General features: G+C 39.3%; 1 protein-coding gene across 1 annotated transcript; it reads left to right on the plus strand.

Annotated features, from left to right (window-relative positions):
- The first annotated feature begins 9,966 nt into the window (after positions 1 to 9,966).
- Positions 9,967 to 13,478, plus strand: MAP10 (microtubule-associated protein 10). The gene has a single exon (XM_011935711.1). The coding sequence runs from the start codon at positions 10,529 to 10,531 to the stop codon at positions 13,247 to 13,249; it is 2,721 nt and encodes a 906-aa protein (XP_011791101.1). The 5' UTR covers positions 9,967 to 10,528; the 3' UTR covers positions 13,250 to 13,478.
- The last annotated feature ends 9,719 nt before the right edge of the window (positions 13,479 to 23,197 follow it).

Raw genomic sequence — 23,197 nt, forward strand, 5'->3', positions numbered from 1 at the left:
ACTAGGAAAGAATTTTAAAAAGACATAGCATTTGATTTAGACTTTAAAGAAAGATGATGTTTAAGATCTGTGGAAAAGCAGAGGAGGGCATTCAAGGTCAAGGGAATATAAACCATAGATACTAGCACTGAGAATAGGAAAACTAGAGTGTATAAACAAGGAACAGCAAATGGTAAAAACAAAAGTGGATAAGTTGCTTGGGATATGGTCTTGAAGTTCCCTGCATTGACAAGGAGGTAAATTATTTCATGTTCTTGTTATTTAAACTTTGAAAATACATTTACTATGTATTTAGCATTTTATGATACATATAAAGCATGGTACTGGCCAGGTGTGGTGGCTTATGCCTGTAATCCCAGCACTTTGGGAGGCCAAGGCGAGTGTATCACCCAAGGTCAGGAGTCCAAGACCAGCCTGACCAGCATGGCAAAACCCCGCCTCTAGTGAAAATACATAAATTAGCCAGATTAGAGGCACATGCCTCTAATCCCAGCTACTTGGGAGGCTGAAATGGGAGAATTGCTTGAACCCGGGAGGAGGAGGTTGCAGTGAGCCAAGATCGAGTCACTGCACTCCAGCCTGGGTGACAGAACAAGGCTCCGTCTCCAAAATAAAAAAAAAACCAAAAACATGGTACCTACTGATCTGAATTTGCCTTTTGAATTTCCAGTTCAAAACACGATAAACACATGTATGTTTTAAAGAAAAATAAACTTGTTACTGTAAATTGTGGCTGTCATCCTAAAATAGCTGGTTGACAGGGATGTAAATTAAAAGATAATACATACATACAAAAGAAAAGGCGATGAAGGTCCCCTTCCTGCCCCTCTGCCCCTCGCACCTTGAAGTGGCTGGCATTGAGAAATGAAGCAAGGGCAGAAGGAATTTTAAACATGCTTGGCCTTTAAGATCTATAGAAAGGAGGCATGCTATTTATATATGACCTACTTACAAATACCCCTCATTTTAGGTAGCTACTCAGGACAGCCATCAGAACTTAATTCTGGATATTCTAGATTCTCACAGCTCCAGCAGTAAAAAGCAATTTCCCCTGGAAACACGATTATACATTGTGGTTAGTTTCTACAGTACTGATATCTGGTGCTATACTCAAGTTCACAGTCTTTTACGGCTAATCTGAAACTTGTGAAAGAAAATCCACTATTAGTTTATAAAAAGGTTAAAACATCCACTCAAGTACAGAAAAACCATAAGTAACTCCATATACTCCATATGCCTACCCCACAGATTCCATAATTGTCCAGACTTTGCCACGTTGGCTTTTCTTATGTGGTTTTTCTTTTTCCCTGAGGCATCATAAAGCAAATTCCAGGCATTGTCATTTCAGTCCTGCTACTTCAGTGTGTAGCTCTTATCTGCATGAGTATTCTCGTAGCTGTAAACTAAAAATAAAATCCTAAGCCCTCCAGCAACCAACTGAATGAAACCCTCCCCACTGAGCCACGGGGACCCCAGAGCAACCTAAAAAATGGAATCCCCAGGCATGATGGGAAGGGAGGCTGGACATGCCTCAATACACGCCTTCTTTTTGGAGTGTAGGCACCCCGACCAGCATTAACATTAAAACAGAGATCATAAGACTGAAAAACTGAATTTTTGTGGCACTAAGATACCAAATTCCAACCTGATTCTGGTATAGCATCGCATGACAGAAGACCCTAAAGGACGTAAAAATATTTCACCCCAAAATATATTTCTTTGACATCTTTTGAAATGGCCCTGAAAGCTTTCTTTGCTGGGGGAAATTTGTATCTGTAGGCAATCTCCATTAATGCAGCCAGGCTATTGCTGGATCTAGGGGAGATGAACCAAGAGTCTGACACATTTTAAGGTCTGAAAAGCAACATTTACTACCTATTTTCTTTAAAGGATGTTACCTGGAGGCTTCATCTACATGACAAGAACCTTCGTCTTCACAATCCCCCTTATCATAATTCAAGCATCTCTTTCCACTGACTTCAAGTCCTGAGACAAAGCATAACTCTTTCAACCAACTGCCAATCAGAAAATCTTTGAATTCACCCATAAGGTCCCATTCCAAGATATCCTGCCTCTTTAGGCTGAACCAATGTACACATTTCATGTACTGTGATTTTCCCTACAATTCCTATCTCCCTTAAATGTATTTTCATACATTTTATATGAAAATACATTTTTCATATAAAACCTGTAACCTGACTGCCTTGGGCACACTTTTCTCAGGATCTCTTTTCACTGTCCCCCCACCCTTGGCCATGGTCACTCATATTGGCTCAGAATAAACCTCTTTAAATATTTTACAGAGTTTGGTTTTTCCATCAGCATAGCTAACCTTCATGAGTTTAACACACTTAACCTTAAACTATAATTATTTTGTATCATCTAAAAACAATCAGTACTGAAATCACCCCTGTTGTCTCAAACACGTTGTTTTGTTCAGACGGTTTACTTAAGAATTCAAAGAAGGTGCACATGTCACATTTGATGGTTGTGTCTGCTAAAACAGAATCTGAGCTGGGCATGGTGGCTAATGCCTGTAATCTTAACACTTTGGGAGGCCAAGGCTGGTGGATCATCTGAGGTCAGGAGATGGAGACCAGCCTGGCCAACATGCCAGAAAACCCCGTCTCTACTAAATATGCAAAAATTAGCCAGGCATGGTAGCACACGCCTGTAATCTTAGTTACTCGGGAGGCTGAGGAAGGAAAGTTGCTTGAACTGGGGAGGTGGAGGTTGCAGTGAGCCGAGATCGCACCACTGCACTCCAGCCTATGCAACAGCAGCGAGACTCCATCTCAAAAAAAACAAAAAAACAAAAAAAACATAATCTGGAGCAACCCACTTCTCTACCTCCCCTTTTTACGTGCCCCTAATTTGTCACTTAAGTCGGGTCTGTTTTCTTACAGAACATAAGATGTTCAGCATTTGCCTCTTTGTTTCCTTGTGGTATTGTTAAATTGCTCCTTTGTACCCCCAAATACATGTTCCAATTGGATAGTGTCAGTTTCCTGTACACTAATACTTTCCTTGAGCATAAACAAATAAGATGAAGGAGTCTAGTGGGATGAACACAAGCTATTTTTTCAAAGACAGGCAGATACTTTACCACCTACTTGCTATGTAACTTTGAATACATTATTTAACCTCTCCAAGTTAGTTACATTGGTTTCCTTAAGAGTATGCCAATAATTTCATGGAGTTGTTATGAAGATTAAATACAGTCTGTAAGAGATCAAATGCAATGCCAAGCGCATATGATAAGCTCGATAAAACTGGCAGCTATTTATAGAGCTATTTCAGCGTACCCCAAGCTCCCGTTTTGGTAAGAGTCTCCTAAAGGACAAATCTGCTTGCTACAATTATCAAGACTTTTGATTTATTTCCCATATCTTCCTAATTATGAAAAGAACAGCTGGCTATCTTTTAGAAGCATCTAAATTATAAGTGAGTAGTGTCAAAAGACAAAATTGCAACAAATTTAGTTTAAAGATCTCAGTTGGCTTTATTGGCTATTCTAGAATCAGAAAACACTTCATTCCACAAAATAGAATCAGTGTTTCACAGAGCTAAGCCAAAGAGGTCGGCTTTATAGACAGAGAAGGGCCCAAGAAAGCAGAAAGCAAGAACACAAAGTGCATTGTTCATTTCAAAGTTACTTCCCTTGTAAGGCAGGAGCAGGAAAACGGAACAATAGAGAAATAACCAATTGGTTAACATCACCCTACTTTTTATTGTAAGGATTAAAGCAGTTATCCCTTTCTCCTGATAGAGAGACAGTCACATAACTTAGTTTCAGTTTGGTGACCTGAAATTACGGCACGAATGACTGCATTTTGATTTTTAGTCTAGTCTGTTGGGGCCTAGTGCAGGAGCTTAGTCCAAAACAATGGCCTCCTATAATTTTTATTTAACAAGTAATTTAAAATAAACCTAATTTAAACCTAATTCTATTACATGGGACAACTATTTACAGAGTCTTGACAAGATGGTCTAGGCCAAAATACCTAACAGTGTTTATATGCATGGGAAGGAAAGAATTTATGAGCAAGATTTCATGTTTCAGCCCTCCCCACTAACTGAAGGCAGGAGGGTACTCTGTCCAAGGAATCCGTAGTCAGTCTTTCTTGGGGCAGAACAGTGGTTTTGGTGTCTTGGCAGGCAGCATTCTGCTTATGAGGGGGTTTCTCATAAACTACCTTCCTCTGGGGGCTTTCTGAAGCTTCTTCTGAGTACTTGATGGTAAGCTGTCTCTCTCTTAAGGCTGCTGTTGTTGCTGCTACATTGGCATCTCTTGGCACGGTGGCATGTTGACAGCAATGCTTCATTGCTAAAGGTTACCTACTTCATTTCTTCCATTTCACACTGAAAGTGTGAAAGAAGGAGCTATGATTACATAAATCTTTCATACTACTCTATTGGCATGATTATACTACTTGTTGTATATGATACTACTAGATGATCAGCATATACTTGTTACAAATGCAGAAGACAGAAATATGGCTATCTGCAATGTACCATAAACTAGGATGGTGGTTCTCAAAGAAAAGTCCAGTAACTCCCTGTACCAAAATCATCTGGGATGATAGTTAGAAATGTGTATTTCTGGGCCTTGCCTCAGACCTAGGAAATCAAAATCTCTGGAAGATGGACATAAGATTCTGCATTTTAACATGCATGCCATAGTTTGGAAATCTGTGAGATAACATGGGAGGAAAATTCCCAGAGTTGAAGAACTTGTCCTAGAGTTACATGGGTATAAAATGGAGAAGCTGGTATTTTAATCCAGGACTGCCCGACTTCAAAGACTATGTTGATTCCACTATGCTACGTTTTTTCTTTTCTTTCTTTCTTTTTTTTTGAGATGGAGTTTCATTCTTGTTACCCAGGCTGGAGTGGAGTGGCACAATCTCGACTCACTGCAGCCTCCGCCTCCCAGGTTCAGGCGATTCTCCTGCCTCAGTCTCTTGAGTAGCTGAGACTACAGGCACGAACCACCATGCCCAGCTAATTTTTGTATTTTTAGTAGAGACGGGATTTCACCATATCGGCCAGGTTGGTCTCAATCTCTTGACCTCATGATCCGCCCGCCTCGGCCTCCCAAAGTGCTGGGATTACGGGCATGAGCCACCGCACCCGGCCTCCACTATGATACATTTCTAATTGCCAATGACAGTCAAATAATTTTCACTAAACCACTCCTACAATTGTAGGTACGATTTAGCTTATTAATGAACTCATACATTTCCAATACCTTAGGATGCTTCATAATTTCTTTATCCCCTTCCTTTCTGGCAGAGAGATTTATCAGAGTGGGGTATAGGCCATTCTTTCCCTTTAATCTCTAGTAGTTCCTTTGTTTACTCCCCAACTCCCAGCCCCTCCCTTCCTTCCACCCTCTAATCTTTCTCCTTGTCCTTCTCAAGTGAATGAATTTCCAGTATCAAGTCCTAGCAAGTTTAAAATAAAAACTGAAAATGCAATGCAGAGCCTTGGTACAATTTTGCAGAATATTTTTAGATTATTTGCATTTATTTACCACAGCTATTTTGTATCTGTGATATTGGAAATGGTAATCATGTTCGGATCATAACTCTGCCCCGGATTTAATGACAACACATGGAAAAGCTATGATTCCCCCTTTCCAGAAATTTAGAAATAGAAGGGAATGAAAAGACTGGAAACAAAGAAAAAGATCCACATTCAAACACTGGAGATTTATTCTGAAGATAGAGTCATGCCGTCTTTACCAATGATGAAACATGTCAAGGTGAATGTTATTAAAGTTCTGGTCATTTGTGGTGTTTAAGTTGTGTGAGGTCCATTTGTAACCCAGTTGGCAAAGAGGGAGATATCTGGCTTAGATTTCAGGAGCCTCTAATCAGGTCTAGAGGCAGGGCAGCTTTCTGCTTAAAACAGGCTTTAATCTGAAGTCCTGAATGAATGACTGGAAATCAGCTTCTCCTGATTGAAATTTTCTTGCTCCAGAAATACAGTATGTACCTAGAATCCTGAAATGCAAGCCCTTGGGAGACAACAGAAGAGGATCTGAGGGAAAGAGAGCTGCAACAAGAACTCCCAACTTCCCAGTCTGTCTCCAGAGGAATTCTAAGAGCTAAGGTTCCCAGGCTTGCCATGCAAATAAGCATATGCTAGGGGTTTTAAACCATGGTCGAGGGAAAAAGGCTTTCACTTGGTCTTTTCACATTTCTATTTTCAAGATTGCAGATTACATTTTCTGTTTTGTTTTGTTTAAAGAAATTTTCCTCTAGAATTATTTCTTATTAGATCTTTCATTATTTTATTAAATTGCAGGTGACTGAGGTTTGGTGTACAAATGATTCCTTCACCCAGGTAGTGGGCATAGTTTCCGACAGGTAGTTTTGCAACCCTCTTTCCCCACCCTCTCCCCTCTAGTAGTCCCCAGTGTCTATTGTCCCCATCTTTATGTCCAAGTGTACTCAATGTTTAGCTCCCACTTATAAGTAAGATCATGTGGTATTTGTGTTATATTCTTTTTGTTGGGGAAAGGAAACACTGGTGTAAAGAATTATTCTGAAATAAGGGATGTTGAATTTCATTTCCTCCTACTTAGATTCACACAGGTTCTTCTTCCCTCAGCTCTGTATCTTCCACCTGGTGGGAGAGGACGTCTTCAGTCCCCTCTGTCTCTGCCGATTATGGGTGGTTATACTTGGTTCTAGAGGTAATCCTGATTAAGCAAGAAAGTCTGTAGGCAGTAGGAAGTCCCCAGTAGTGAGACCTGGAATTGGTATTTGGTGCTTCTAGAATAAGCCTTGGACATTTTCACGTCGACTAGACACACATTTCTCCTAATCAGTGTTTGCTCAATGCACACAACTGGATGGCCACATCCCTTCCCTCAACAGTCCAGGAGCTCCTTTCCATTTTCTGAAGCTAAGTAGATTAGGTTACATCCATGACATGCACTTGGGTTTTCCAGCCCCCATGACATTTTCCATGTATCTGGGCTTCTGCTCCAAACTAGACCAACTGCTCTCCTACTTAACTCCAACGACTGCCACTTTGTTACAACTCCTGCTACAATGATCCATCTGCTGAATCTATTTCTTGGGGTCCACAGCCCTATGACAACAGGTTTGCCTCTAAACAGCCAGACTCACACAGCTCAGTGAGTTTTACTAATTCAGTTTCTGCTTCCAGCCCAAATTATTAGTCCCATCATGTCTTGAAGGTGTACTACCTTAGTTAATGATGCTGACTTCCTCTGCCTGTTCTCACCCCAAAGTTATTTCCCCTAGAAAAGGTAGTTAACATCATATCTGATCATCAGAGATCAACCCAAAATTCTTGCAATATGCACTGTTTCAAAGTAATTTACAGAAAAGAAGAAAATAATGTCTCATTACTATACTAATTCAGGTCTTATATGAAGAAATTAGGTTGCCATCCAACTTTTGATGTATCCTTTCAGCCCAGACCTCTCTTGTAAGTTTCATATCCATACATCTAACTTAGATGTATCTACGTGGATGTATATCAGGTATCAAACTCAGCATATCACACACTGAAACTCATACTTTTTACTTATGTCCTTCCCTACTTCTCTCTCCAATGACAGTAGCTTTTTACATTTCAATAATCCATAGTCTCTTGCCTAGCCTGACCTTGACCTGTGAAAAAAACAGCTAGCTCCTGCATGAAAAATAAAATACAGAGCAAAAAACCTTTTACAGATTGAAAATAATGGGCCCATGTTGGATAAATTTTTTTTTGCTAACTACAACAGCAGTGTTTTAAACACTCAGCTAAAAGTCTGCCATGTGGGAAATAATAAATGAAACAATATTTATTTTAACAAATATTTACTATATGCTAGGCACTGTTCTAAGAGTTTCGTAAATATTAATTCACTTAACATACATAATATTTTTTATGAGGTAGTTACTGTAACTGTATTTTTTAAAAGAGGATAATGATTCACAGAGAGTTCGGAAACTAGTATAAGGTCACAGGACCAGGATTTGAGCCAGGTAGCTTGCTTCCAGAACCCAGGTGCTCAGCTACTGCACTGTGCTACTTCTCCATGTGTGGTGTGGAAACATGGGGAAAATATTTGTCATGGCAAAATTTTATTTGTTACCTTTAGCATTATTTACAATTATAAAATTCACATATTATAATACCAGTCATGTGGAGTAGTTGGGTAGATAAATTATTATCGTTGCAGAAACTACATACTGCAGAACTAATGTCTTTATAGAAGAGGGACTTTGCTTTTTCTATTCATATGTGAGAGACATACAAGTGCTACTAGTGTACACTATTGACCTTATTCAAAAGGCTAACTACAGGATATCTTCTATAAGGAATTTTATCTACTGTTTATCTCTGGCACACGTGGACGCAATACCTCATTGCTTTTCACTTGTGATGATGTCATTTTTTTATTGCTCCACATCATCTATCCATTGAACATGTTGCTTGATATGTGTCCTCTGCAAGTACATAGCAAGATTCTCAAAGCCAAGAAAAGTACCTTGTAATTTTTTTTTTTTCTTTTTTGGAGATGGAGTCTCGCTTTTTCACCAGGTTAGAGTGCAGTGGTGCAATCTCAGTTCACTGCAACCTCTGACTCCCTGGTTCAAGCAATTCTCCTGCCTCAGTCTCCCAAGTACCTGGGATTACAGGCATGCACTACCACACCCAGGTAATTTTTGTATTTTTAGTAGAGACGGGGCGTCACCATCTTGGCCTCGATCTCCTGACCTCGTGTTCCGCCTACCTCGGCCTCCCAAAGTGCTGGGATTACAGGCATGAGCCACTGCACCTGGCCCGAGAAGTATCTTGTATTTATACATTGCAATGACTCTTCACACTAAAGCATCATATCCCTCCAGTTCTGAATTTCTCTTGAGCTTCACAATGTTATTCTGAGCATGGAAGCAATATAACTTAACTATAATTTATAAAGCTGAATAAAGTTGTACATATATAATGCCCAGCAGCAGGTACTTCAAACTCTACATATCCCAAAACTCAAAGTTTTTTTCTTCCATCAAATCTGCACCTCCTCAATATTTTCACCTTCAGTAGCAGAAATTTTTCACCCATGACTTTTCTTTCCCATTCGCCAAATTTTAAAATTCCTCCATCACAAATGCCTCTTCTGTCACCTCTTTTTAATTTCCACTAGTCCTGACCAAGTGCAGGACATAATTATCTGCCTCTTAGACCACTGCAGTAATCTTCTAATAGATTGCTCTGAATCCAATTTCTAACTAGTAGAACCCACCCTTTGTATTCCTCCCCATGCTATTTCCAAATATTGATATGATGTACTTATTCAATCAAAACAATTTATACAGAATGTAGTCCAAATTCTTTACCATGGCATTCAAGGCTCTCCATATACTGGCCTTGGATTCCTAGCTGGCTAGCTCATTGAGGTTAGGAGTATGTTTCTTAAAATATCTGGATAGAGCAGTAAGTTCTCTGTGTCTCTGGAGGTGTGTGTATATTTATGTATACACATTTGTTTTATTGATGGGATCATTAACATTACTGTCATGCATCATGACGGCTTAGCTGGAAATGTTGTCAAATAAAAAACAGGGCCAGACAGTAGCTGAAGTGGCAAAAACACTGTATTCAGGAACTACTGCAATAAGAGAAAAGAGATCTCAATACAGAGCCGGGCTCAATTCCAAATACAGCACGGACAAGCGGGGATTTAAAGCCAAAGGGGCATCGGGTCAAGTGGATGGAAACTTACTAATAGGAAACATCAGGGGTGGGAGGGTTCTGATTAAAGAGACCTAATAGGATTCTTGCTGAAGGGTTGGGGTTTCTCTCTCAATGGCTGTAGCAAGACTCTTGCTACAACTCGGTGATTCAGGCTCCACAGGATTGGAAGCCAAGGTCAAAGACTGGTCGGAAAGAAGGCTTAGATGAGCCTGACCAAAGTTCAGCCAAGGAGAGTTTTTGCCAGTGTATCCACACTCTGTGTGTGTGTGGTGTGTGTGTCTCTGTACTATTCTAATTTACCAGGCAGGGGCTCCCCGGCCATGAGAGCAGTGTCACCATCTTTTGGGTAGAACAGCAGACACAGAGAAGGCCCACTGTGGACAGTTAACTACCTGGCTCTTTTTTAGCATGGGAAAGGAAGGAGAGTCCTGAGTTTCTTTAAATATTCCTCAGGTATATTGATCTGACCCCCAAATTACATAAGATCTGCAGTGATAAAATCATTACCCAAAAAACTCACTGTCTTTTATCACTTATATCCTCAGCATTATCATCAGCAATTGTCTTAATATAAGTCTGGAGGCAAAAAAAAAAAGCTCACACCAAGTACGCATACAAAGGAGCCAAATACATTGAGCAGCAAAACTCCCAAAGCAGATACCGCCTGGGACCTGCAGGAGCGCTTCCGCAAATCTCGCGAGATAGCAGGCAGCGAGGCCTTTTGCTCCGGTTTCTCGTGAGAGCCCGGGGCTTCAGCTTCCCATTTGCGGAGCCCGTGGCGGCGTTTCCGGGGGCAACAGCAATGGCGGGCTCACCGTCCGAGCGGCTGTTCTCTCTGGAGCTGCTGGTGGACTGGGTGCGTTTGGAAGCTCGGCTGATGCCGCCCCCCGCTGCCGCAGTGGAGCAGGAGGAGGCAGAGGAGGAAAAGGAGCAGGGGGAGGCCTCGTCGCCGCGCGGTTTGTGCCCCGCCGTGGCCTTCCGCCTGCTGGACTTCCCCACGCTGTTGGTTTACCCTCCTGACGGCCCCGGCGCTCCCGCCCCCGAACCGTGGCCCGGCGTGATCCGCTTCGGTCGCGGCAAGTCCTGCCTCTTCCGCCTGCAGCCTGCTACCCTGCACCGCCGGCTCCTGCGGACCCCGCTTGCCACCTTGCTGCTGCAGCTGCCCCCCGGGCGCCCGACGCCCACCCCACAGCTCCTGGGGGCCTGCGACATTTCGCTGGCCACCGCGGCCCACAGGGTTGTGGGGCCGGCCGCCTCCGGATGCTCCCACCGTCACCGGGGACGTTTCCCCCTGCATAATCAAGTGGGCGAGCGGACTGGGGATATTGCACTGGCCTACCGCCTGACTGACCTGGGAAGCCGCCTGCTGGGCCAACTTGAGCGGCCCCTCACCGTCACCCCCACAGGAGGTGGAGCAGAGGTCAGTCCCGAAACCCAGCAGGAAAGACAGCAGCTACAGCAGCCAGCCTCACAGCCAAGCCTCAGAGAGGCTGATAGGCCGCTGGGGGAGTTAGAAATCCCAGAGGCACAGAAGGATTTGAAGGAAATGGTTCTCCAAAGTAAGGCTGAATCTGATAGTGTGGGTTCTGTGGAGAATGGCAAAACCAGTTCTGTTGTTACATGTTCAAGTGCTGTCAGTGGGAGAAATGTTAGCTCCCTAAATGGGGAAGTCACAGAATTGGACATGGAGACCAATATATTTTGCCCTCCTCCTTTGTATTACACTAACTTGACCCAAGAAAAACCGCCCCCTGCACAGGCTAAAATCACCATTGAGCCTCAAATGAATGTACCTGAGGAACTGGATGGTGCGTCTCCTGAAAAAAAGCGTGTAAATCCCCCAACACGCAGGAGTTGTGTAAAACATCCAAGTTCTGCAACACATGAGCATCCTCCAGTGCTTGTAAATCCTCCACATACTCAGGATATAGGAGCAACTAATCAAACATGTCAAACTGAACAAAATAGAATTAATACAATAAGGCAGTTGCCTTTGTTAAATGCTTTGTTAATTGAGTTGTCCTTGTTATATGACCAACCTGTGACAAGTCCTGCTCATATACATCCTCACCTAGCCTGGTTATACAGGACTGAGGATAAGAAGTCACCCGAATCTTCTGCCAAATCCACATGCCAGTCTGAATCCAAGAAGGATAAGCGTTCTATGGGGGGATGTGAAAAGTCAGTGAGTCTTCAGTATAAAAAGAGCCAAATTGAAAACTGTAAGAAAGATAAATATTCTGAAAAGAGCAGTGGTACCTTCCAAAAAAGAGTTCCAAAAGGGAGGCTATTTTATGGCTTAACAAATACACTAAGACTACGTTTAAAGATGACAAATCCTGATATGTTGGTGGTACATGAAAAAAGAGAACTATATAGAAAATCACAGTCACAAATGTTGGGTACAAAATTCAGAATTCCATCATCCAAAGTTAAACTATTAAGCTCTGCAGAACAAAGTCAGGAGCCACAACTGCCTAAAGATAAGTATTTAGATTCAGATGCATCTTTTACTGAAAATAGTGATACCTCAAGACAAATCAGTGGAGTTTTTGATGATCGCAGAACAAGTAAAGAAACTAAACTGAAATATGCAACTGGGAGAAAGACAGTTGATTGTAGTAAAAATAGAATCAATAATGTTTCATTGGAAGAAGTTGCGAGTCCTGCAAATTCCATTATTCCAGAAAGGCTTACCCCTACAAATATTTTGGGAGGAAATGTGGAAATGAAAATCCAAAGTCCGTGTGTTTTCCAACAGGATGCTGTTGTTGACAGAATTGTAGATAAAGAAATAGATATTAGACAGGTCAAAACCACAGATAATGACATTCTTGTGGCTGATATAAGTGACAATAGACCAGGTAAAAATAGTTGCTCTGAAAACATCTCAGAACTAAAGTATTCAGATGACTTGTCTAGCCCTTGCTATTCTGAAGATTTCTGTACCACTGAGGACACCAGCAGAAGTAAAGCTCATGAGAGCAGTTCAAGGACAGAAAATCCAAAACATAGTCAATATACAAGGAAGTCTAGTGAAACAAGAGTGTCCAAAAAGAAAGATAGTAGTGACAAGTGTTCTATCCTTAGCCCACCTTTTTCAGCTGGGTCACCTGTCCACTCGTATAGAAAATGTCATATTTCAAAGACTCAGGATAAAAGTTTGGAGGAAGTATCTAGCATCTCGGCTAGTGATTTATCTTCATCACATTGGACTGAAGAAAAAGAAAACCGGATAGATCAAAACAGTATACACAATTCTAAAATTACAAAGAGAGGTCAAGACATCTCTGTTAAAACCAGAAGTAGTTGGAAATCTTTAGAAAAAAGCCAGTCACCAGGAACATCCCAAGTGAGTTCTTACCTGCCTTCAAATGTGTCTGAACTAGAACTTAATGTCCTGGATAGCAGTACATTAGATCACTTTGAAGAAGACGATGATGTTGTTTCACTAAATATTTCCAAGCAATGCAGAGATATTTGTGAATTAGTAATAAATAAACTTCCAGGATACACAGTGTAAAAATACATGCTTTTAAAAAATTTCCAACAACCTGTGTGTACTGTTAGTGAAAAAAATTTTAAAGCTGTTTTAGTTCATGAATTATGTGAATAATTTTTTAAAGAAATATGAATGTTACTCCTTTGATGTTTAAATAGTATTCTACCATTAAATCTGATAATATTGATTATTAAATCATATAAACATTTCTTTTTAAATTGTTTAATCATAAGAATAAAAGTATATCTTTCTAAATTGTCTCTCTTAAAGTGTCTACAGTATTGATCATTCTAAAGCTGACTTCATGCACACCACTGAAAAAAGAAGGCTAGTGAGTAAGGACAGCCTCAAATTTTAATTGGAACAAATTATTTAACAAATATAGACGACTTACTGTGTTAGATGCAGAAAGATGCAGAATCTGTCTATGACAGAGCCCTTGCTGTTTTAAGAGCTTACAGTTGTATGTAGATAAGAAGTCTTCTTGACATATACATATCCCATGTCCCCAATAGGTGAAGTTGCTTTTATATGCTGTCATAGTGCTCTGCACCTTTTCTTTGAAAACCACAATTTGTGTGAATACTTAAAGTTTATCTTCCACTAGCCTTCAGTTGTGTGATGGGATCATATTTGCTTTACACATCAGTATATTTTTGTATCTAGCACAATTCCTGGCATGTGGCTGCAATGCAATAAAAACATTTGTTGAAAAAAATGAAGCCCAGGCATTTAAAATACCTAATGGGAGGGTTTAGAATTAAGCAGCAAAAATAGGCAGATTCCCTAAAAGTAAACCTGCAGAAAATCCTTATTGGAGATATGTTTGTAATATTTTTGTTTTGCTTGATATAAATGGCCTTCAGGTGTTCTCTGAAATATTTGGAAAGGAGAACTTAAAAAGGTGTCTTTCTATACAGTTTCTGATATAGGAGTTCAGTTTCTTGTCAATTCAGTTTGTTCAATGGTTATTTTTAGTGTATGAAAATTTGTTTTTATGAAATCCAGTGATAATTTATAATTTATTCCATTGGTTTTATATTTAGACTTTATTCTGTGTTCAAATATTTATATATATTTTCTTCTAGCTGTGTTATACTTTAATTTTTAGACTTTTAAATATATCTAACATTTTTGAATGTATGAAGTGAGGTTCTAATTTCCTTTCTTTACAGGTAATTAATTATATAGGTATTCTGAATGATCATAATACTAGAATATAGATAGATGGTAAAAAGAGAGAAGAGGATGTTATATTTTGGGGAGCAATATGAATGAAAGAATGATGATGGGAATGAGCCTGCTATATTTATGGGACAATTTAAAATATTATCTTGAATAGAATGATAGATTCATGCTACAGAGTGGTAGAAAGGACATTTGTTGAGCAAGGAAAGTGCCAGATTACAGATAGCCTGAAATGCTAAGCATAATAACAGAGTTCTAAAAAATAGGAACAACAGATGATTTTAGGTTATAAATGAGCACTAGTAAGTAGTCATGACATTTTGAATATTTTAAATTATTGAAAATAATAGAGAAATTATATCTGTAAAATTTTTGAAATATGAAAGGTTTCTATGGCTAGTGGCTATGATCTTAATTTTTCTAAAATACAAAGCATATAGTATAACATTTCACAAAATCAAAATATTTTAATGCCAGATATTGTAACTAGATGTTTAATGATGTCAACTGTAAATTGTTTAATAGCAATTTGTCATTACTATGGAAGAAACAATAAAAATATAAGCAATATCACAATCATCAAAGAAGTAATTCCTTATAAACCAACGTTTTATTTGGTAGAGAGTAAGTCATTGTCTGTGGTATGAATACGTAAAATGATTATTTTAGCGTGTCTAAGGTACAACAAGACCAAAGAAGTAATGCATTTTAAATTACAAAACTGAGCAGCTGAATCCGCTTCTCTTTGAGTTAATCCATGAATACGTATTTCTAGAATTGTGATAATTGTTTCTTCTAGTCTAATTCTAGTGAAAAATATCTGTTTTCATGTATTTAGTGCTTCCTGTTACATTCTACAAATTCTAGTCCATGTTTTAATTCTACAATCTGTAAGCTTATTTTAAGAGAATGTTGTAATATATACTATTTATGGAGACTTATTTATCTCCTTAATTGCTTAAAATTATTGAAACATGAAATAGTATTTCAAGTCACAAGTAAGGGAGACTGTCATTTCATTGTAAAATCAAGCTATTGCAAACCTTCCAAAATGTCTTCTGAATAGCATGGGTATCTAAACTGCTATGGACAAAGCTGAGTAGGAGAGGGTCTAAAATGCAAAGTGAGCCACAGAAAAGATGTTAAGACCTACCTCTATGTAATATTGAATGTTTATAGCTTAGGAACCAACCGCCAATAAGCCCTCTGAACTCTTCCCATAAACATTTGCAGAGGGCTGTGCAGATGCATAGAGTATACGCTGGGTTTTTTCCCTTCAGTCATATGCATGCTATTGATGACATTTTCAGATGCAAAGAACAATGATATTAAACTTCTGTCATGCAATTATTATGGCTTTGTGCTGAGAGCCACCCCTTTACATGTCAATTAATTTAGATTTTTCTTCATGTACAAGCAGTTAATTTAGTATGGAATTATAGTTAGGAACCAGACTTTTATTGGTAGCAAAATATAGGTCAAGACTGTTAATTTAAAAACCCAGCTTTTAAATTACCACACTGTGTTGTTGGCAAGGCAAATAAATTTCATAGTAAAGCAACATATAAATAATATTTAAATTTGCTGCATCAAACTGTCCTTAGGCCTAGAGAAAGTCATTCTTCAGGCTGTTTATGTTTTAATTTGGATTTAAATATTTAGGGAGTTGTACAGAATGACAATATATAGGCCAAAACTTGCTGAGTCATTCTTTTCTTATTTTTAACTTAAAACAATACAAGGAAAACTGTACTTGGTCAAGGACTAAGGCTTTCTTAAGTGATTTTCTCTGGAGACCTAAGTGTCATGCCAGGAAGTAACAGACTTCAGGAGGATCTTCATTAGCTTGGAGTGCCAAGCCATAGTGTTAGAAGTATTTCCTTATTTTTAAAAACTCTTCTCAGATCTCTGTTATACTGAACTATACTCATTCTAGAAAAAAAATTAGAAAACTTAGATAAGAGGTTTTGCTTCAAAATTGTGTACTAAGGAAAGGTTATAGTGTTTTCCTTCCAAAATTCCACTGAGATGACTGATGTAAAAATATGAATGCACCCAAAGTAGCCCTGGAAGACAAAAATGCTGGTGGTGGACAACACACCCAGTTTGAGGAACTTCTGGAAGACACAAAGCAGTTGGGATTATGTTGATGAAAAAATTGGTTACAAATCCACTCTTCAGCACAGCCCCATGAGAGTGCTTCTGGAGAAATGAGAAGATGGTATCTTCCAACAGAGCCCGAGATTAAGTTCAAGCTGGTCAGCAGGGCTTGGGCATAGAAACAGGTTAAGGGACAACAGAGGGAAAAGCAGAACCCTGAGGACAGGGAAGAAGCTGGGGTGGGCTCAAGATTATCTACTAGAATAAGTGTTGGGACCAAAGAGAAAAACTATTTTTCACCTTTGACACCAAAACATTCATTCAAACTGTCTCAATGTTATTGGAGAGACTACTAACCCTCATGCAAATTAAAGTGGTATAAGCCTGGTCATTGGAGGCAGACAAATGGCGTTTGCATCCTTGATTATTTTACTCCTTGGAGACTTTCTTCATTATAGAATTGGTTTCAGGATTGAGTCAAATAACATATATAGCATATATAACAGTGAGTGTGAGTGAGTGTTAGATGATGTATTTAGTGATATTACAGAGAATGCACCGTGGTGTCTGTATTCCAGCCTAGGGGGATGTATTTTCAATTAAAACTTCAGTCAAGAAATCAACTCTTCCTTCCAGAAGGTTTAAACAACTTTCCTATAACATAGCAAGGCAAAAGAAGTCCATGGTGATAAAAGAGGCAGCACAGATTTCTGGCCAGGGAAGAAGACTTTAAGTCACAGAGCAGAGCCACAAAACCAAGCAGAAGAAGAAGTATCTCAAAATATTAAGCAAAGTGGGGCATCTAGCTTTGTGCAGAGTACTCAGGAGAGGGGACTACAAAATGTCCTTTATACAGAAAGAAAGGAAACTGATCCAGGTCCCCAGTAAAGACAAAATGTTCTAAACAAGTAAGAAAGTGGTTTATCAGTGCTGGGAAGCATACGTTTCCCTGCAAACCTAGGTAAGTAGCCCCTCCTATAGGAGGTTGTTTTAAAACCTCCAAAACAATTTGTTTTCCTGTTTATATATTCCATGTTTTTTCATAGTAGGCACACAATAAATGTTTATTCTTTCCTTTGAATACCTTGAGGACTGGGGTGGAGATGGGGTGAGTGGGGAAGGAGCTGTCATAATGCATCATAATAAAATATGTACAAACTTACAGAACAAGTTGGGAAGGGATGAGACTTAGCTTTCAGGCCAGATACTGTAAGTAGTGAAGCGCTTGGTAGCAGAAATCCATGAAAATATTTGGGTTTTAAATCGAAAGGAAGTTTGTGCTTTCCAGGAACCGGGCAGCACAGGAAATTAGATGAGCTCCTGAGCAATAGTGAGATGAGGTAACAACTGAAGGTCATATTCAGAAAGAACATGGAAGAGAAGAGGTCCATGAGTCAGTAAGTCAGTTGGTTACTGCAGGATCAGAAACCTATACTTGTAGCTTGACTATTTAGATACTGTATGTTGTGTTCCTTTCTATGTGCTTCTTGGTTTTAATATTGTTCTTTTTGAAGGATCTTCTAGTTGATCCATATGAGCAATAGGAAATGACTTTGGCTGTGGCTCATAATTGAGCAGAAATCCTAAAGGGGGTGCAGCATACCCCTGGAGTCTACATTATCAAAAGACTGAGAAAAAATATATAGGGGCTTTTAGAAAAATCCCTTCTTTCTACCCAAAGATTTTTCCTTCAGCTTTTCTTCACCAAAGACCTTGGAGCACTTCACATTTTGTTTCATTAAAGGAAGCTGTTCAATCACAGAGAGTCTCACACCCATCAGCTGCCTTGAGTACTGTATCTCATTACTTAACGATTTCAGCGTCAACCTTGTGGAGGGAATTGGGACTGAATTCTGGCCTCAGAATGACATAACAAATAGTGGATTGCTTTAGATACAGAGGAGTCTATTGTCAAAAGAGTTGGCCTGAAAATTGTTTCTTGCATATCCAACCTTTTTAAGACTATTTCCGAGTACTCTGGGATAGTGTTTATTAACTTGAGGTAAAAGATCTTTGTAATCTCCTGAGAAAGTCCAGCATGGGTGACAAAAGTGAGACTCCATCTCCAAAAAAAATAAAAATAAAAGAAGTCCTGAGTATGAACATGCATGCTTCTTGTTAGCAAAGAACTCTATATCCTTGATATTCTCTGTAATAGCCAGAAGCCAAATATGTCGGAGGGCAGAATTTACATTTTCAGGGGAAACTTCCTTCCATTCTAGTGCTGCTTTTCTGCAGTGATTTCTTGGTGCCCTCTTCCTACCTCACTGATCACAGTGTGAGTTCCGACTGTCCACCTCTAAAAACCAGTGTGAGAAGGCAGGATCTTACTAAAATTATGGCTTCATTTTTCATTGGCAAATAGGATTGCTAATAAAAAAAGTAATTTGTTGATGTGTTGTTTTCATTAATTTTAATACTAATGTCTTCTTATACTGTATAGCACTTTACAACTTATGAAGGACTTCCACTATCTCACTTCATCGTTACCAGAACCCTGTGAGCTAAGTATTAATATAGATGAGGAAACAGGCTGTTTTCCATATTCATTGCCTTTCTCACTTTCATAGAGAAACTGAAAGACTTTCAGCATAAATCTCAGAAAAATAATGTTTCTTCAATCCTTATAGTATCATTTCCAGAATCAGAGTCTATCAATAGATTACATTCCATTTTATTTTATTTTATTTTGTTGTGTTATGATAAGAACATTTAACACGAGATCTATGCTTCTAGCAAATTTTTAAGCATACAATTCATTCGTGTTGACTATAAGCACAGCAGCTCTCTAGAGCTTATTAACCTTGCTTGACTGACACTTTATGCCCAGTGATTAATAATTTCCCACATCCCCCTCACCTCAGCCCCTGACAACCACCATTCCATCCTTTGATTTTACACATCTGACTATTTTAGATACCTTGAGCAGAGCACCCACCTAAGCAATGCCTGGATTCCTGACCCACGAACGATATCAGAAAACATGGCTATTGTTTTATGCTGCTAATTTGTTATACAGCAATGGAAAAATAATGCAAGTGGCCAATAAAAAACACCATGGCAAATCAAGATGGGGAGACTTTGAAAGAAAGGAAAAAGCTTTATATTTTAGGTACTTTAAAAAAGATCCCTTTTTGTTCCTTTTTTGAGCAATAGGCCTACATTTTCATTTTTGATGGAGTGCCACAAATTGTATAGCTGGCCCTGGTTGTTACTCCAAGCTGGTAGAGGCAAATCCAATTGCTTACAGGTTTTCCATTGTGTTATCCAAGTACATATAGTATTTGGCACTACCTTTGTGGGCATAGTTGATGTGTATCATACTGGAGCATACTCTGTTGGGGGCTACACATTTTCTCTTTAGAATCTAGAACATTATCTTTAAAATTTTAATTTTACAGTCTGAACTAAAATGCCTACATTTCACACTACTGACAAATTTGGCTTCTAACACTTGTATACAGGATTACTCATAGTAACTCTTGGGAGGTAGAGCTAATGTGATTCTGCATACAGTACTTTCAGTACATAACATGAAATTATTGAACAATACATAACCATTTATTAACTGTCTCTATTCTTGTCAGTTACGGTGATTTCCAAGGATTTTTATAAAGATTGACTTTCTTCATGATGTTTCTTTAGCACTAGTTGCAGACTTCTATAGTAGTGCTATGCCCTTCAAATGGGTTGTTTTGAGATGCTCTTGGGATATGTAAGTATAACCAGTACGGCCCCCTGCACTAGTGTGGGGTATAAATATAACAATCCCCCTTTTACATTCCAGTGGATTATTCTAACTCCATATATTTGTGTTAGCAGGAAATCCAGCACCAAGTTTTTATGAACCCCATCATCCTAAATTGTCCAAGATCCTGAGAAGCTTACTTGGCCTTATTTGCTTGGTTGCTCTTGCTTACAAATGCCAGGCCATGTGATCTGCCCACCAACTAGGCTTGGTTTTCAACTGCTGTGGCTTCTATTGCTGTGACACAGTGTTGCATCTAAAGACCAGTTGCCTCCCTGGTTCTGTTTGCCACACAGATCTCCAAGGTAGAAGTGATTATGGTTTTTACTGACAAGCTAACATTAATGGGGTGGCTGGATCTGGAGTTGTCTTAAAGGCCTTCCTCTTGATGCTCTATATATTCTGTGTGGAACAAGGATCACTAGTACAGGTTCTTACTTTCCTCGTTTTCTTTGGGTTTTTAAGGTCCTTTCCTACAAGAGAACTTTGACTAACATTATCCTAAAACCTCAGAGTTCCTAATAATTCTAATCATCTAAAGAGAAAGCATCATGGGCTTTATCTTACTCCTCACTGAAGCCTACTTAACTCCATGCAAATTTACTTTCCCTCTCTCCATTTCCACCAAATCACAAAAAGAATCTGAGATTTGTAGGCCAATAGATGTTGTCTTAGTTCATTTATGCTGCTATAACAGCATACCACAGACTGGGAATTTAGATGAACTGAAGTTTATTGGCTCACAGTTCTGGAGGCTAAGAAGTACAAGATTGAGGCACTCAATCTTGAGAGAAGGCACTTGGAGAGGGACTTCTGCTGCATCATAACATGGCCAAAGGTGAGTCACTGAGAGTCTAAAGGGGGACAAACTCATCTTTTTATAAGGAACCCATTCCCATGATAATGACATGACTTTATTCATGAGGACACAGCCCTCACGGCCTAACCACCTCTTAAACGTCCCTCTTCCTAGTACCATTCCAATGGCAATAAATTTCAGCATGAGTTTGGAAGGCGACAAATGTTCAACCTTTAACATATGTTATACTACTTCTATTTACATAACCAAGAGTGACCTTTAGAGTGTTATGGGAAGAGTCCAAGAACCTTTTTTTTGCAGTTTTCTGTGTCCTCTTATGGAAATGCAGTTGGCAGTGCTAACTTAAATAAATAAAATTTGGTTTACCTGCACCAACTACCTGTACAGATGTGTATGTTGAGAATGTCTTATTTAGTTTTTTTCTCCCTAATCACTAGCAAGGAGGCTAGCACAGTGCCTTCACAAAACATATTGTCTCGGTTCATTTGTGCTGGTATAATACAATACCACAGACTGGGTAATTTATTTTAAAAACAGAAATTTATTTCTCACAGTTCTGAAGGCTGGGAGTCTAATATCCTGGCACCAGCAGGTTCAGTGTCTGGTGAGGACCCAATCTCCAATTCCAAGATGGTACCATGTTTCTGTATCGTCTGGAGGGGATGAATACTGTGTCTTTACATGGAAGAAGGGGCAGAAGACCAAGAGAGATGAACTCCCTTCTCAGGCCCTTTCATAAGGGCACCTAATTCCATTTATGACATGACTCAATCACCTCCTAAAGGCCACACTTCTTCATATATTGCATTGGAGATTAAGTTTCAACATGAATTTTGGAGAGGACGAAAACATTCAAACCATAACATATATGCTTCATGAATGTAGGTGGAATTGAATAGAAACAATAATTAATACTAACATAAATTCTCATCCTACAAATTATGGTGTTTCATACTTTGTCTACCTCACTGCTTAGCTAAGAGCTACTCTGCTATCTAGAAATTTGGAGGTTGGACGCTTGGAATAATGATCCATGAAATTAGCTTGCTTAGTCCCCTGCTATCCCAAGGAGTAAACCAAGACAAAACTATTTTGATAACTCCTCAAATCAATCCACTTGGCTGATACTATTTGGGTCCACCTGGGTTAAGAATGGAGATGAACACAGACCAGGGTGATGTCATTGCCCGTTCTTGATGCTGCCCCATTGTCTGAATTTACTCTTGGGATAAGTTATGCAAACTGACTTCCCCCAGAAGGATGCACTTTTGTAGCGGATGTTTTTCTGGCTGACAATGATTCCAACATATGGCACCTCCTAAGAGACACCAGAAGATTGAAACACTCTGATCTCCATGCTTCAACTGCATTCCTTCAAATAGCTTGGTTATAAAACCTACAACAAATAAAACTTCCTTTAACACTATCAGTGTTAGGAGGAGCTAGACTGTGGTGTATATTTAGACCACTTTGTACCTGAATTTAAATTTTAACATTCTCTTTGTAGGCAACCAGTTTCACTGTGTGCATTATACAGAATGAGAATGCAAATGAATGTGGTCCCAGTAGCTTGCTTTTACTATGTAGTATTTCAAACATTCGGAAGAATAAATAACACAACGAACTCCTATGTACACATCACCCAGATTTAACTCAGTGATGACATTGTGCTGTGTTTTCAGTCTTTCTCTTTCTCCCTCCCTCCCTCCCTCCCTTATTTTCTCATAAATAAACAGATACAACTGAAAGTCTTTTGTTTCCCCTCCCCTTTGCTTTGGCTTCCCTTCCAAGGTGTAACTCTTGCTCTGGGCTTGCTGTATTTCCTTCACATTTCCACTGGGGGATGCATAGGTTGTTTCCAGATTTCCCTTATTGGAAATAGTGCTGCAATTCATATTTTTATCTCTCTGTTCACATGTGCTTGAATTTCCTTAGGGTTTTATATGTAGAGCCGGAATACCAGGCCCTAAGTTATGCATATCTTCAACATTGCCAAATCACTCTCCAAAGCAGTTGAACCATTTGCCGTGCCACTAGCAGCATGTGAGAGTTCTTTCTTCACCTCGTAGCCCCAAACTGGCAAAGGATAGATGTTTTAATTTTTACTGCTATA

This window comes from Colobus angolensis, unplaced genomic scaffold, assembly GCF_000951035.1.
Source record: "Colobus angolensis palliatus isolate OR3802 unplaced genomic scaffold, Cang.pa_1.0 Scaffold148, whole genome shotgun sequence".
In the NCBI taxonomy this organism is placed as follows: Eukaryota; Metazoa; Chordata; class Mammalia; order Primates; family Cercopithecidae; genus Colobus; species Colobus angolensis.